The 12425-nt window shown below is 42.3% G+C and overlaps 1 protein-coding gene across 5 annotated transcripts in view; it reads left to right on the plus strand.

Moving 5' to 3' along the window:
* LOC110949624 (neuron navigator 1-like) overlaps positions 1 to 12353 on the plus strand; it is an 83438-nt gene extending 71085 nt beyond the window's left edge. For 3 of the 5 annotated variants that reach the window (XM_022191771.2, XM_051949041.1, XM_051949042.1), the window contains 19 exons: positions 269 to 348; positions 659 to 682; positions 907 to 984; positions 2532 to 2615; positions 3806 to 3914; positions 3998 to 4119; positions 5050 to 5234; positions 5342 to 5504; positions 5613 to 5811; positions 5898 to 5986; positions 6083 to 6181; positions 6298 to 6469; positions 6880 to 7145; positions 7251 to 7402; positions 7487 to 7558; positions 7672 to 7877; positions 8000 to 8118; positions 8278 to 8466; positions 9750 to 12353. In XM_022191771.2, coding sequence (XP_022047463.2) covers positions 269 to 348; positions 659 to 682; positions 907 to 984; positions 2532 to 2615; positions 3806 to 3914; positions 3998 to 4119; positions 5050 to 5234; positions 5342 to 5504; positions 5613 to 5811; positions 5898 to 5986; positions 6083 to 6181; positions 6298 to 6469; positions 6880 to 7145; positions 7251 to 7402; positions 7487 to 7558; positions 7672 to 7877; positions 8000 to 8118; positions 8278 to 8466; positions 9750 to 9845 — 2504 coding nt within the window. In that variant the 3' untranslated portion in view covers positions 9846 to 12353. The remainder of the gene's footprint in view (positions 1 to 268; positions 349 to 658; positions 683 to 906; positions 985 to 2531; positions 2616 to 3805; positions 3915 to 3997; positions 4120 to 5049; positions 5235 to 5341; positions 5505 to 5612; positions 5812 to 5897; positions 5987 to 6082; positions 6182 to 6297; positions 6470 to 6879; positions 7146 to 7250; positions 7403 to 7486; positions 7559 to 7671; positions 7878 to 7999; positions 8119 to 8277; positions 8467 to 9749) is intronic. The other 2 variants (XM_022191774.2, XM_051949040.1) reach the window with 2 other exon arrangements.
* Positions 12354 to 12425: the final 72 nt, after the last annotated feature.

Raw genomic sequence — 12425 nt, forward strand, 5'->3', positions numbered from 1 at the left:
AGAACCAAAATCCAGTGAATTTCGCTGGATTTTGGTTGATATTTTTGTGAATGTTCTTAAACTTTTTTAACATTTCTTATTCCCCCCCAAAAAATGTTCAAAGATTTCCTAAAAATGTTGAAAATGTGGACATCAGAGGTTTCACTGTGAAAATATTTTTTTTCCCACATTTTCAAACTTTAAAACAGGTCAATTTTGGGGTTAAAGTTGTATTCTGTCCTAGTTGGCTTATTGGTTCATTTTGTTGCTTTGTATTTTTACTCCACAGTTCATGGGTCTGTGCTCTCCCTGGCATCCAATGCCTCGTCAACCTACTCTTCGGTGAGTGTGGGCAGCATGCAGAATCAGGTAGCTACAGCTCAGTCTGTGGTGTGTATCTAAGTGGATATATGGATGGATGGATGTGTATACAGTGTTGCTTATTTCTCTTTCACACTTTAAAAAGCACACACTTGACACTATGCCTTATTGGTATCTCTTCTCTTCTCTCTCTTCTCTTCTCTTCTCTTCTCTTCTCTTCTCTTCTCTTCTCTTCTCTTCTCTTCTCTTCTCTTCTCTTCTCTTCTCTTCTCTTCTCTTCTCTTCTCTTCTCTTCTCTTCTCTTCTCTTCTCTTCTCTTCTCTAACCATCTTGACTTTTATTCCCCTTCCTTCCCAAGGCTGAGGAAAGGATTCAGGGAGAGGTGAGTGTATTCTTTCGTGTCCTTCCTCCCTCTTCGTCTCATCTGTTTCTTCCCTCTCATCCATCACTCTCCATCCCTGTTGTCTGCAGGGGAAAACAAGTCTATTATTCATCTCCTGAGCACCATCCTCTTACTTGTATAGTGTCAGTCATTGTCAGCTTATGTGACCTTGGCTATTTTGTTTTTTTGCTGTTGTAATGCAACAATAGTGTTTTTCCTCGCAGCAAATCCGCAAGCTGAGGAGAGAGCTGGAATCGTCCCAGGAGAAGGTGTCTAACCTGACCACACAGCTGACGGCAAATGTACGTACAGTTTGTCTACTACATTCGTATTTTGTAAATGACAGCCCTTTTGAAAAATGCATCTGTAGCACTTTTTGGTAGTTTTCTTTCTTCAATACATTTATCTATATATGCAGGAGAAAAGTGTTTAATTTATCTTCACTGGTAACTCATTTGAGCTTAATATTTTAAAATTAACTAGCAAAAACCGCCAAGCACTGCATACGGCTCCGTCTCCCCCCAGCTCACCTACCTGACTGACATCATAACACCATCTTTAAGGCTGCAATATGCAACCTCTCACCCCGGGGCAGCTGGAGAATTAGTAGTAGCCCCTCCCTCGAATTTTACACCCCAATACTTGTCACTCATCTTGACGAACTGCCCAACTTGACATCTACCTCGAGGCTGAAGTAACTGATACTCAGAGGCGCCACAAATGTTGGACAAGTGATGGCAGGCAAAAAAGTGACAATGCATCAATGCCTCATTAAAAATACTTTTAACGTTTAATTTTTTTTTTCTCTGATAAGAAGAATTTTAGCTGTGTAACGAATGATAAATAAGCTTATTGCCAATGTGGTTTTACTCTTGGTGTTTTTGCAAGTCAGTGGGCGTCGACCTTAACCTCCTGGATGTCACAATTCCATCCATGCAATCGTCTCACTTCCTTATTTCTCAAACTCTTTTAGCTTTCACACAAGGCCAGTGATTTACCTTTAGTATAATATATTAAAGGCAAAGACAGATTTAAAATCCAAGCTGTGGTGTGTCAGTCATAGATCTTTTTCGTGCACTCTCAGCTAGTTCTGATCCACGCTTGGCCTGAATAATTCTAACCTCCTCCTGAACTCTCCTGCCACCCCACCCCCCCCACCCCCCACCCCCCAAGCCACTGAGCTTCACCACACACAAAAACACCCACACACGGGTGCCTCGCCCTTTCTCTCCTCTATGCAAGGTTGTTTCTGCATGACCACTCTGTCAGCATTTTCATTTGTCCAGTTGCAGCGATAAAGCATAATGCATGGATTCTTACAGCACACATCAATCAAGTGTTTCTCTGTGTGTGTGATTTTTCTTTTTACACTTTGACCTTAGTATGTAGCGGTAGGGAATCTTCAAAACAGATGAACGAAGCACAACATGATTATCTGCTGGATTAATGACTGGGCTGAAGACATTATTTTCCTGTATTAATACATCCTTTAAAGGAGAATAGAAAGTAATTTTCCCTTTCTCCTCTAGGCTAAAGCAGGTGTGTGTGTGTGTGTGTCTGAAAGCGAGATTAGGGAGGAGGGAAATTTTGTGCAGAAGACATCCTGTTCAGCCTTTGTGTTTAATTCAGCTCTTTAGCACCTCATATGAGAGGGATAAAGGGGCAGAGAAAATGAATCGGTTCCTCTACAGATCTCAGTTTTTTTGTCCCATTTGCCTCCCTATGCTTTATCCTCTTTAACAAGTGTGAGTGCATTTTATATCAATGATGCCCTGATTTAGATAACTACTCTAATATAAAGTTGAGGATGTAATAAATTGTTGTTTTGGCTTTCATCTTTTCAAAACAGGCAAATCTTGTGGCCGCCTTTGAGCAAAGTTTGGCACTGATGACAACTCGGCTGCAGACTCTGTCATTAAGCCATGAACAAAAGGTAACATCACAACTGCGCTTCCACACGCAAACACACACAAGCCTGAATTCAAACTGCATTCTTCCATTATGCACGTCTCGTGAGCAGTCATCTAAGAGCTAACGTGGAGCGAGGTGACTTTGATCGCAGCCTGAGTGTGCGTTAGAGGCCCCGGCTGCAGGACAGAGGATCAATGAATGAAAAACTCTTACAAGCTACTCAAACAGTTTGCACGTGCACTTACGGCAAACATCACATTCCTGCATTATTCCGCCTTTGTATCTGTTTTGGTGTGAATGAACCGATCAGTGCCTTAGGCAATGTGCACTATATATGTGAGGAGTCTTTTTCAGTGCTTCATGCCTTGCTGCTCCCTCTGAAAGCCCTGTCTAGACCGTTCCAGAAAAGTCTTTGTTGTTCGTGCCAGTGCACTGACCTGTGCAGCTAAGCCTGGAGCACGGACTCTTTAACCTTGAGGAGATGGGCCGGGCGGCTCCATTTAGAGCGGAGTGGAATCGACTTTAGCAGACAATAAGCAGCACAGAGAGGCTCTGTTGTTCTGGACTCTTTGTCCTTTTGAACTGTTCACATAGTGAGAGGGATCAAGCCCACCAGGTGTATGAGCTCATACTGTTTGCTTGGGTTGTTGTGCCTGACTAAAACATCAAATAGTATTTACACAACCCACAAAACATATGGGAGTGTGTGTGTTTTTTATATTTAGAATATTTTTTTAAAAATGTAGAATCATTAAGTGAAACTAGTCCTCATTTTCAAACTGAAAACAGTTTTTCCTTGCAGATACCGCACATCATTATAGAAGTACAATGGGTAGTGCAGCCATAGTGCAAGTGGTGCTAAAATAAGTTATTAAAAAAGAGAAAATTAGAAAGCAAACGGCACGAATGAGAAGAGAAGCCTGAATGAGATATTGATGGACATAAATTAAAACTGCCAAATGATGATGAACTATTAATTACTTGAGGAATAATCAGTCTGTGAGTCATTTGCATTTTCTCCCCATTTTTGTCTCCACTGTTTCTCCCCAGAAGCATTTTCCAACTTGTCCCAGTTCCTTAAAGACCTCATTAACTTCATAGTGGAGTGAAATGAAAACAATTTTTTTCCGGGAGTGAAAAGTTGAAGCTATTGTCCTCCTACAGAGATCAATCGAAACCTAACTCTCTGTCATTTATTCAATGTTTTTGCAGGACTCAGAGCTGGGGGAGCTGCGGGAGACTATTGAGGTTCTGAAGGCGAGAAATGAAGAAGCGCAGGCTGTCATACACGGAGCCTTAAACGCCCCAGATAACATGAAAGGTCTGTACATTAACCAGCTAGTCTCATTTTCTCTTTCTTTCTGCACAGTTGTCAGTGCTTTGATGCTGAGTTTTACTTTTTAGACGTGCGTATTCGACGTCAGAACTCCTGTGAGAGCATCTCCAGTCTGAACAGTTTGACCAGTATGTCGAGTGTAGGCAGCCTGAAGGACCAAGATGCCAAGAAGAAGAAGAAAAAGAGCTGGGTAAGACTGATTGCGAAGCACCATTTGGTCTTGTCTTTGTCTGTTTATTCTCCTTAATAAAAGTGACAAAGCAGCACGGATGAGTATGACCAGTCTTTCCCTCCTCTGTGTTGTGTTATTTTGCTGTTTCAGGTCTTTGAGGTGAGTGTGGTCATTGCGCTCTTATAATGCTCTTATAATTTTCTATCGTACAGCATGATGGACCGTCTAAAGCTGCAACGCCATCCTCAAGTACCCTCCATCTCTGCTGATTGACATCCTACACTACTGATTGTTCTGTGATTGTTTCATTTGAACAGATAGCTCAGTTAGAGTGCCAAGCAGCAGAAATGATGTTCCATTAAAAGTGAAGTTCTCAGCTAAGTCATCATAATGAATCAAAAGCAGTTTTCAGTTATGTTTCTCCACGTCTATACCATGTCTTATTGGGTATTTTACTCTTTAGTTAAAATATGTGTAGTCTGTATTGTGACCGACATCCAGCTTTACCACGTAACCCTTACTGGTACTAAATTTACTGACTATAACTTCGACCAAGCTACAGAAAATGGCAATTTAAAGGAATAGTTTGTCGTTTTTAGTAGTCTTGATAAAAGTAGATTCACTGGTATTTCCCATTTAAATACAGAGCTGACTTAGCTTGGCTTAACAGGAAGACTGGCTCTTAGTATTCAAATTCACACCTTATATTTTGTGTATTAGTTGCACACAAATAAATTGAAATATAAAACAACAGATGATATATAGGATGTTAGATACTGTACAAAAGTGACAAACTATTCCTTTAATGTTAAGCATGTGTTATATTAACAACTCTAACACTTCCCTCTTTTTCGTCCTCTCGGTTACAATCACAGAAACCCCCTGAATAGAGGTTTAGCTGTCGGGCTGAAACTCAGTTTGTCTCTCTGCTCTTCTGTTTCTATGTAGCTGAGGAGCTCCTTCAACAAGGCATTCAGCATTAAGAAAGGCTCCAAAACCTACTCCGACATTGAGGAAATCGCCACCCCAGACTCCTCAGCACCCAACTCCCCAAAAATGCCTCATGAAGGGGGAGAGGGAGAAGAGAATCAGCCTTCATGCCTCAAAACCTCAGCCTCTGCCACCTCTTCTGTGTAAGTACACAAGCACCTTCCACTTCAACCGTTTTGCTCAATCATGAGATTGCCAGTTTAGCTTTTATTGGTTTCTGCCTCTGACGGGAGCATCTTGGCCCTTCCAGGATCATGGAAACTACAGAGGAGGGAGACAACGAGGAAACGGCAGTATCAGACTTACGCTCAGAGCTGTGGGAGAAAGAGAGGGCGCTGACGGACATCCGACTAGAGGCCTTAAACTCTGCACATCAGCTGGAGCAGCTCAGAGAAGCCATGAACAACATGCAGGTTTGTTCTGCGTGCACGTTCATCAACATGCAGTATATTGCATGAGTGATATTGCAGTTGCGTGTTGATACAACTTGGATTTAAAGTTCTAATCTGCTTGTGTTTTAGTCAACGGTGGAGAACCTGAAAGCGGAAAATGATCATTTGAAAACCGGGAGTCAGCTCCACCTCCCTAGTTCGGGTCCCACCTCCTCCACCTCCCAGCCTTCAGGCCTAGCCTCTCTCCTGGGGCCCTCACTGAGGCAGCCAATGTCTATGTCCCTCACCAAGTCCTTCAGCCTCAGCCTGAATGATTGTAAAGATCCAGGTAAGACGCAAGCAAAACCTTCAACAGTATCTAGCTCATAGAGATGTGCAGCATGTATGTATTCCTCATGGCCTCCTCTCTTACAGAAGTGTGTCCCGGTGACATGCTCAGTGTGTCCTCCCAGCGTGATGAAGTATGCGCACAAGTGCTGGTTCGCATTGGAGACCAAGCAGAGGTAAACATCTTTATTAGACACAAAATCCAATAATGTTAACAGTTTAAAATTGAACCAGGTAAAAACTGTGCACACTTTCCCTCTTTGTCTTTATAGGACAGTAAACAGCAACACGAATATTATCTGGGTTCAGTTCTGGTCAGTGCCAGGACTGACTGGGCCTGTCTCGACTCCCTCATAACTAAGACCTTTAAAGTGAGTCTCCTTTGACTTTGTAGATACAAACAAACATTTTAACAGATGTACTGGCTGTGATTTGGTTGCTCAGTCATGGCACATGCTGATTGTACAGTTGTTTTTCTTCTGTGCAGGACTATTTAACTCAAGTGGACCCGACATCCAGCCTCGGTCTGACCTGCGATTCCCTGCACATGTACCAGCTGACCCAGGGAGGGCAGAGGGTGATGGGAGGGGACAAACCCCAAACGTCACCTTATCGATGCCTTGGCAATGTTCCCGCTCATATTATTGTCACCTTAAAAGGTTAGTAGATATTACAAATGCATGCCATGCTTTGTGCTTAGTTTCTCGGTTCATTAGAAACCAATATGCTTTTGATTGAATCTGTGTAGACGAAGCAATTACTGGAAACCATTTTCTAAAGTTTAGGATTTGCAACTTTCTAGCTTAAAAGCAGCCACTTAATTTCTTTCAGTACATTATTAAAAACTTCAAACAATGTTTAATCAAAATTGGGTGATGTTCTTGGTGTGCATAAGACACTGATAACCAAGTTTTTAGAATTTGTGGTGAAAGCAGTCTTTCGGTGGATGTCAGAGTGCTAATGAATTGCCACAAGATGACAATGGGACTTAAAAGTGTAATTAAGACGCCAAATTGCAATTGTGACGGTTGCTTTTCCTCTTTCTCTTAACCCTGTGTGTGCTCTTTAGGTCTCAGAGAAAAATGTGTTGACTCGCTGGTATTCGAGACTCTGATTCCAAAGCCCATGATGCTGCACTACATCAGCTTGCTGATGAAGCACAGGCGTCTTGTTCTGTCCGGGCCCAGCGGGACGGGAAAGACTTACCTAGCTCAACGTCTGGCCCACTACCTCCTGCAGCGCAGCCGGACCGACTCATCTGAGGCCGTCCATGAGCCGTGCCTCCTGGGTCGAAGCGCTGCTGTCACATTCAACATGCACCGCCAGTCGCAAAAGGTAAAACATGACTCAGGATTTTCTGTCAGGCTATTCTTGCCAAGCTTTATTTTTTTCTTTCATAGGCCCACAGAGTTATTCATTCGCCGTTCTTCGCTTTCACAGGACTTGCAGTTGTATCTGTCAAATCTAGCGAATCAGATTGACACAGAGAGCGGAGGAGAACTGCCGCTGGTTGTTATCATAGATGACATTAGCGACTCAGCGGCCATCACTGAGCTGGTTAATGGAGCGCTCACCTGCAAGTATCACAAATGGTGAGTTGCTTCAACCAACCACCAGGAGTTAAATAAGATTTGTCTTGTGAAAGTTAAATCTAATTTCTTCTGTTGATGTTTCAGTCCTTATATTATTGGAACAACCAATCAGCCTGCGAAGATGTCATCTAACCACGGGCTGCACCTCAGCTTCAGGTCAGCACAGAGTCCCATAAAGTTCACACTAGTTCCTCCAAATATTGGCTTTGTTAAATACAAAATAATGCTTTCATATCAAAAAAAGTAATGTTGCTGGCATTTGGTCGCAGGATGGTGATATTTTCCAACAACGTGGAGCCGGCAAATGGGTTCCTGCTGAGGTACTTGCACCGTAAAGCTGTAGAGGCCTACCAGGAGGAGGAGCAAGACTCGGCCCGGCACCAGGCTCTCCTCCGTGTTCTCGACTGGATACCTCAGCTCTGGTATCACCTGCACGCGTTCCTGGAGAAACACAGCACCTCAGATTTCCTCATAGGTGAGATAAAGTGGACACAGTTAAGGCTAACTGAGGGGGTGTTGTGTCAGAAAAAAACTGGTGGAAATTCAAAGTGTTTAGTTTGATCGATGCTTGTTAACAGACAGTGTTGCTTCTCCCAGGTCCCTGCTTCTTCCTGTCATGCCCAGTGTCAGTTGCAGAGTTTAGGCAGTGGTTCATTGACCTGTGGAACCACTCCATCATACCGTACCTGCAGGAGGGAGCCAAAGACGGCATCAAGGTGACACAGATGTCTCCAAAGTCTTACACAAGTGCTATCAAACAGAAGACACTTTAATGTTAATAATGCTGTGTTACGCATTCAATTTAAATCTGAAACTATAAATAAAATATTTTTTAAAAATGCTGTGTTACAATGGACTTCTGTCTGTTCTCTCAGGTGCACGGGCACAAAGCAGTATGGGAGGACCCAGTTGAGTGGGTTAGAGGCACCCTCCCTTGGCCCAACGCACAGCAGGACCAGTCCAGGCTCTTTCATCTACCTCCTCCCAGCATAGGTCCACTTAGCGAGGAGAAGAAGCCCCCCAAAGATACACCTCCACCCAGCACACTGGAGTCAGACCCACTGGTGAGTCCACATTTTGCTATGAGATGCGTTTCAGTCCAAGAATTGTGTCACCGAAAGCACAACGTTGCCCGACTATGAGTTATGATGAACACTCTGCCTTCGCTGTTCAACTTAAAGGTAAAGGAACACCACACAGCATTTAGGCTGCAAAAGAACATTTTTTTCAGCCTAAACACAGCAAGATGTGCTATATTACTGCAGTTAGTAAGTAGCACCTCCCCTTTTCAAAGCGTATATGAGCATTCATGTTTCTATACTTTTAAACTGGTATGAGGGAACATGCATCACAAATATTCTTGCTCAGTGGTCTCAGATATAAAGTATTACCTGTGTTAACTCTCTGAAATCATTTTGGGAAAACATGAACACTGTAAAGGTAATTCAGTATCACAAAGAGCAAATGTAATCAGTGTGGCACAATGTTAGAATATTAGTAAACAACATGAGCAGATAGTAAGGATAATGTAAATGGATATTTGTGCACTGATGTGTTCAATAACTTAAAGCATGACTAATAATATTGTGCCTTGCTTCTACCTACCATACTTATTGAAGGTTATTTATAACGGGACTTTTTCATTCTTAAACTGCTGGAGACCACATATGAGCAAGCGGTGCATTTGCGTTTATGTACGTGTTTGCAATCCAGCCAAGCAAACCAGAATAGTTTCAGTATTAATAAGACATCATCAACCAGTAAGTTACCACAGAACAACAGGATGCAGTGGGAGGAGGCTGACTATGGCTCTTTGTGACTGTGACTGTTAAATATTTCAAAACAATCTGCTGTTAAAAAAATATAATATATACAGCTGTGTCAGTGCAAACTTCTGATAAATATATGCAAAAAAATTGGAGCATTCCCTGCGATTGCTTCAATAAAAATCCTGTTTCTTTGTATATTTTCTTGTAATGTGATACAGTAAAAGTGGAAGTGTTCGTTGCACAGTATTTTGATGTAAATTGCTGCATTCATGTAGTGTTTTTATCCAATGTGCCTCTCATTTTCCCCATTTACACACACATGCACAGACTGAAGGCACCATACAAAGTGCTGGCCTGGGGGTTCAGTTTCCATTCGAAGTGCTGTAACATGCAGCTGAAATATTGATTAATAACTTGAATATCAATCGCAGGTTGCCATAACGCTTAATGTTTACAAAATAGAAATGTTCCAAGACATACAGTGTTTCATATATATGCCAATTCTAACCCTGGAAAACAAGACCCGTCTGTAAGTCTGCAGTTTGCCTCGCTCTGAATCTCTGTCTCCTCCCTCCCAGATGGCCATGCTGCTGAAACTCCAGGAGTCAGCCAACTATATAGAGTCTCCAGAGAGGGAAGGCAGTCTGGATCCCACTCTGCAAGCTACTCTCTGATCTGTCTGTCAATAAAGCTAAGGAACTATGGACTCCACATTATGGCTGACACGAGTGCAGCCCCCACGAGAATTCAGTGACTCAATAATGAACTTTATGGTGTGCTCAGTGAGCAGTCCTAAAGCTAAATGTAAAGGATCTACAGAAAGATAGAGTGATTATGGACAAAGGGTTTGCTCTGCCCTGCTATCAGAACATTGGAAAGACAATTAAACTGCTCTCATAGGAAGCTGTGATGATCAAGTCAGGGAAAGACGTCGACTTGTCTTCTCTCTGCCCTCAGTTTGTCCCAGATGGGTTGTTGTTGACTCTGCAAGTGCATGGTGACCGGAATAGTTTGATGCAAAATATTACCTATAGTCCTGTTGATCAAGACCCATTTCTTTCCTTTTCTTTTATTTTTTCTTTCACTGTCCCATCCTTCACTTCAAATATTGGTGCTTACAGGTTTTCTTTGAGGCCACATACTTCATTTAAGAAAAAAGAAAAGCAACACAGCGTGACTCCTCTAGCAGTAGAACCATCACTCGACAGCAGCTAAAATGCACTTTATTTTTTACTTGTGATAATTGGATTTTAGGAGGCTGTGTCGATAGGTGATGTGTATCAAATAGGGGACCATCAGTTTGGCCAAGCCATGCAGTTCACGATTAAATCCTGTAGATGGCAGCAACGATTCCTGCCTCAGTGCTCTTTTGGTGCATTCAGTTTTATCCAAGGTGCTCAGTAGAATCTACCACACACTCAGAAACTACTATGAACATGGCCTTGAATGTTTTCTTCTTCTTAGTTTAGCCAGTTTTGTAAATTTATCACAGAGCAAATATCAGAACTGTGAAGCTGTAGGAGTGACATGCATGGGCAAATAATGAAATGAATCCGTTTGAATCAAAAATGTCACCATCGGTGGACTCGGTAGCCAAAGGTGTGCTGATATCATAACCACAGAAACTGACATTAACCCAGCTCAGCATACTGTATTGTATACACACACACACACATAAAAAAATAACAAAAACTGCTTGTCTGCCAGAACAGCCTACCATTTCTGGCTATGCTTGCATATATTCTGTATTTAGATGAGTTTTCAAACCAACTTCTCTTGTAATAGCTGAGGATACAGCTTTGAAAGTCTTGATTTTGTAGGATTTTGTACTGAGTCATCTTCAATGATTGCCTGTATACAGTAAATGTCACCAACGTATACTCGACATGTCATCGAGTCCGAGAGGCATTAACAGCACCGTCATGACCGTTTCCGTCAATTTTCATTCATCATCCCGCAAGAAGAAGTAGACCCCATTAGTTTAAAAAAAAAGAGAAATGTACAAGTAACATTTTCCTTCCTTTTTGCATTTCCTTTTTATATCTTTGATAACTTTTTCAAATTGCAGATCAGTTTCCTTCTCATGCATTTTTTGGCTTCCTCCCATTCCTTTCTTTCATTGATTTGCACATAGAATATGTTAGAAAGTAGTGGATTACAGTATTTATTGCTCACATCTTGACTGTTATTGCGACGAAGGAAGAACGTTTAAAAAAGTTGCGCAAGAGAAGGAAACTGTAGGTAGTGGAGATACTCTCCAACCTCTCAGCCCCTCCACCCTGAAGTACCTCAGACTGCCATATTCTGTCCAGATGTTTCTCTACTTTCCGATGAAGGTGCTGGTGTAAAGTAGAGACATGATGCCTAAGTCTACCTGTGCCTGAAACACAATTTGGCCTAAAGCTGCTTCGGCGCTGCTTTAATCTACCACGCGGAGGCCTCGATTTTAGAGGAAACACGATTACTTCCTCTGACCTACTCTGATGTCACTTTAATGTCATCACCTCGATGCCCAGGTTTTGGGTGTAGAGTGGGTTATCGGTTTCGACGGGGTAGTCATCATGACAAGCTGTTGGTAAAGATGACGTGTGTGTTGGATAACTCTGCAGTGAATGTGTATCGTGACGTGGCTGCTAGTGTGCCGTTTGACACCATTTTAAACTTAAGCGTGACGTCACTGAGGAGTCGCCCGAGAGCGGAAGAGCAGAAATCATCGTGGAGATGTCGGTGCATGTATCCCCGGTGTGTTCCCAAAGTTTGCTTTTCATTGGACCTACCACGCTTAAACCTTACCATGGGAGGGATTTTTAATAACTGGACATCTTCCTCTTTTCGCATTGATTTTAAAGAGCAGATGTGGGTTTTTTTTGTTTTCTTATGCAAATATTTGTAAAGGTTTCTTCCTCTTTTGTACATGGCATCACTATTGTAAACACTGTAAATAGTCACTGCATCTGCGACAACAATCACTAAAGAGAGATCTAAGAGAAAGCTTGGCCCCCCTGTATGCAGAAAATGAGCATCCTCCTGTGGTTTTATTGTCTTCCTCCTGCAGGAAGGAGCACTTGGCTGAAAAAGTGGGCTTCATAATGGTTGTATGGCATGTCTCTATAGCCACATCAAATCCCATATGTCTAACATTGAGCAATGGACACAATAAAGTCATGCCATTCTTCACATCACCACCTGTTTTGGATGTGTATTTACACCTTGGCATCCAGTAGAGGGCGCTGATGCTACCGTGTAGAAATAAA

Source organism: Acanthochromis polyacanthus, chromosome 6 (genome assembly GCF_021347895.1).
Source record: "Acanthochromis polyacanthus isolate Apoly-LR-REF ecotype Palm Island chromosome 6, KAUST_Apoly_ChrSc, whole genome shotgun sequence".
NCBI lineage: Eukaryota > Metazoa > Chordata > Actinopteri > Pomacentridae > Acanthochromis > Acanthochromis polyacanthus.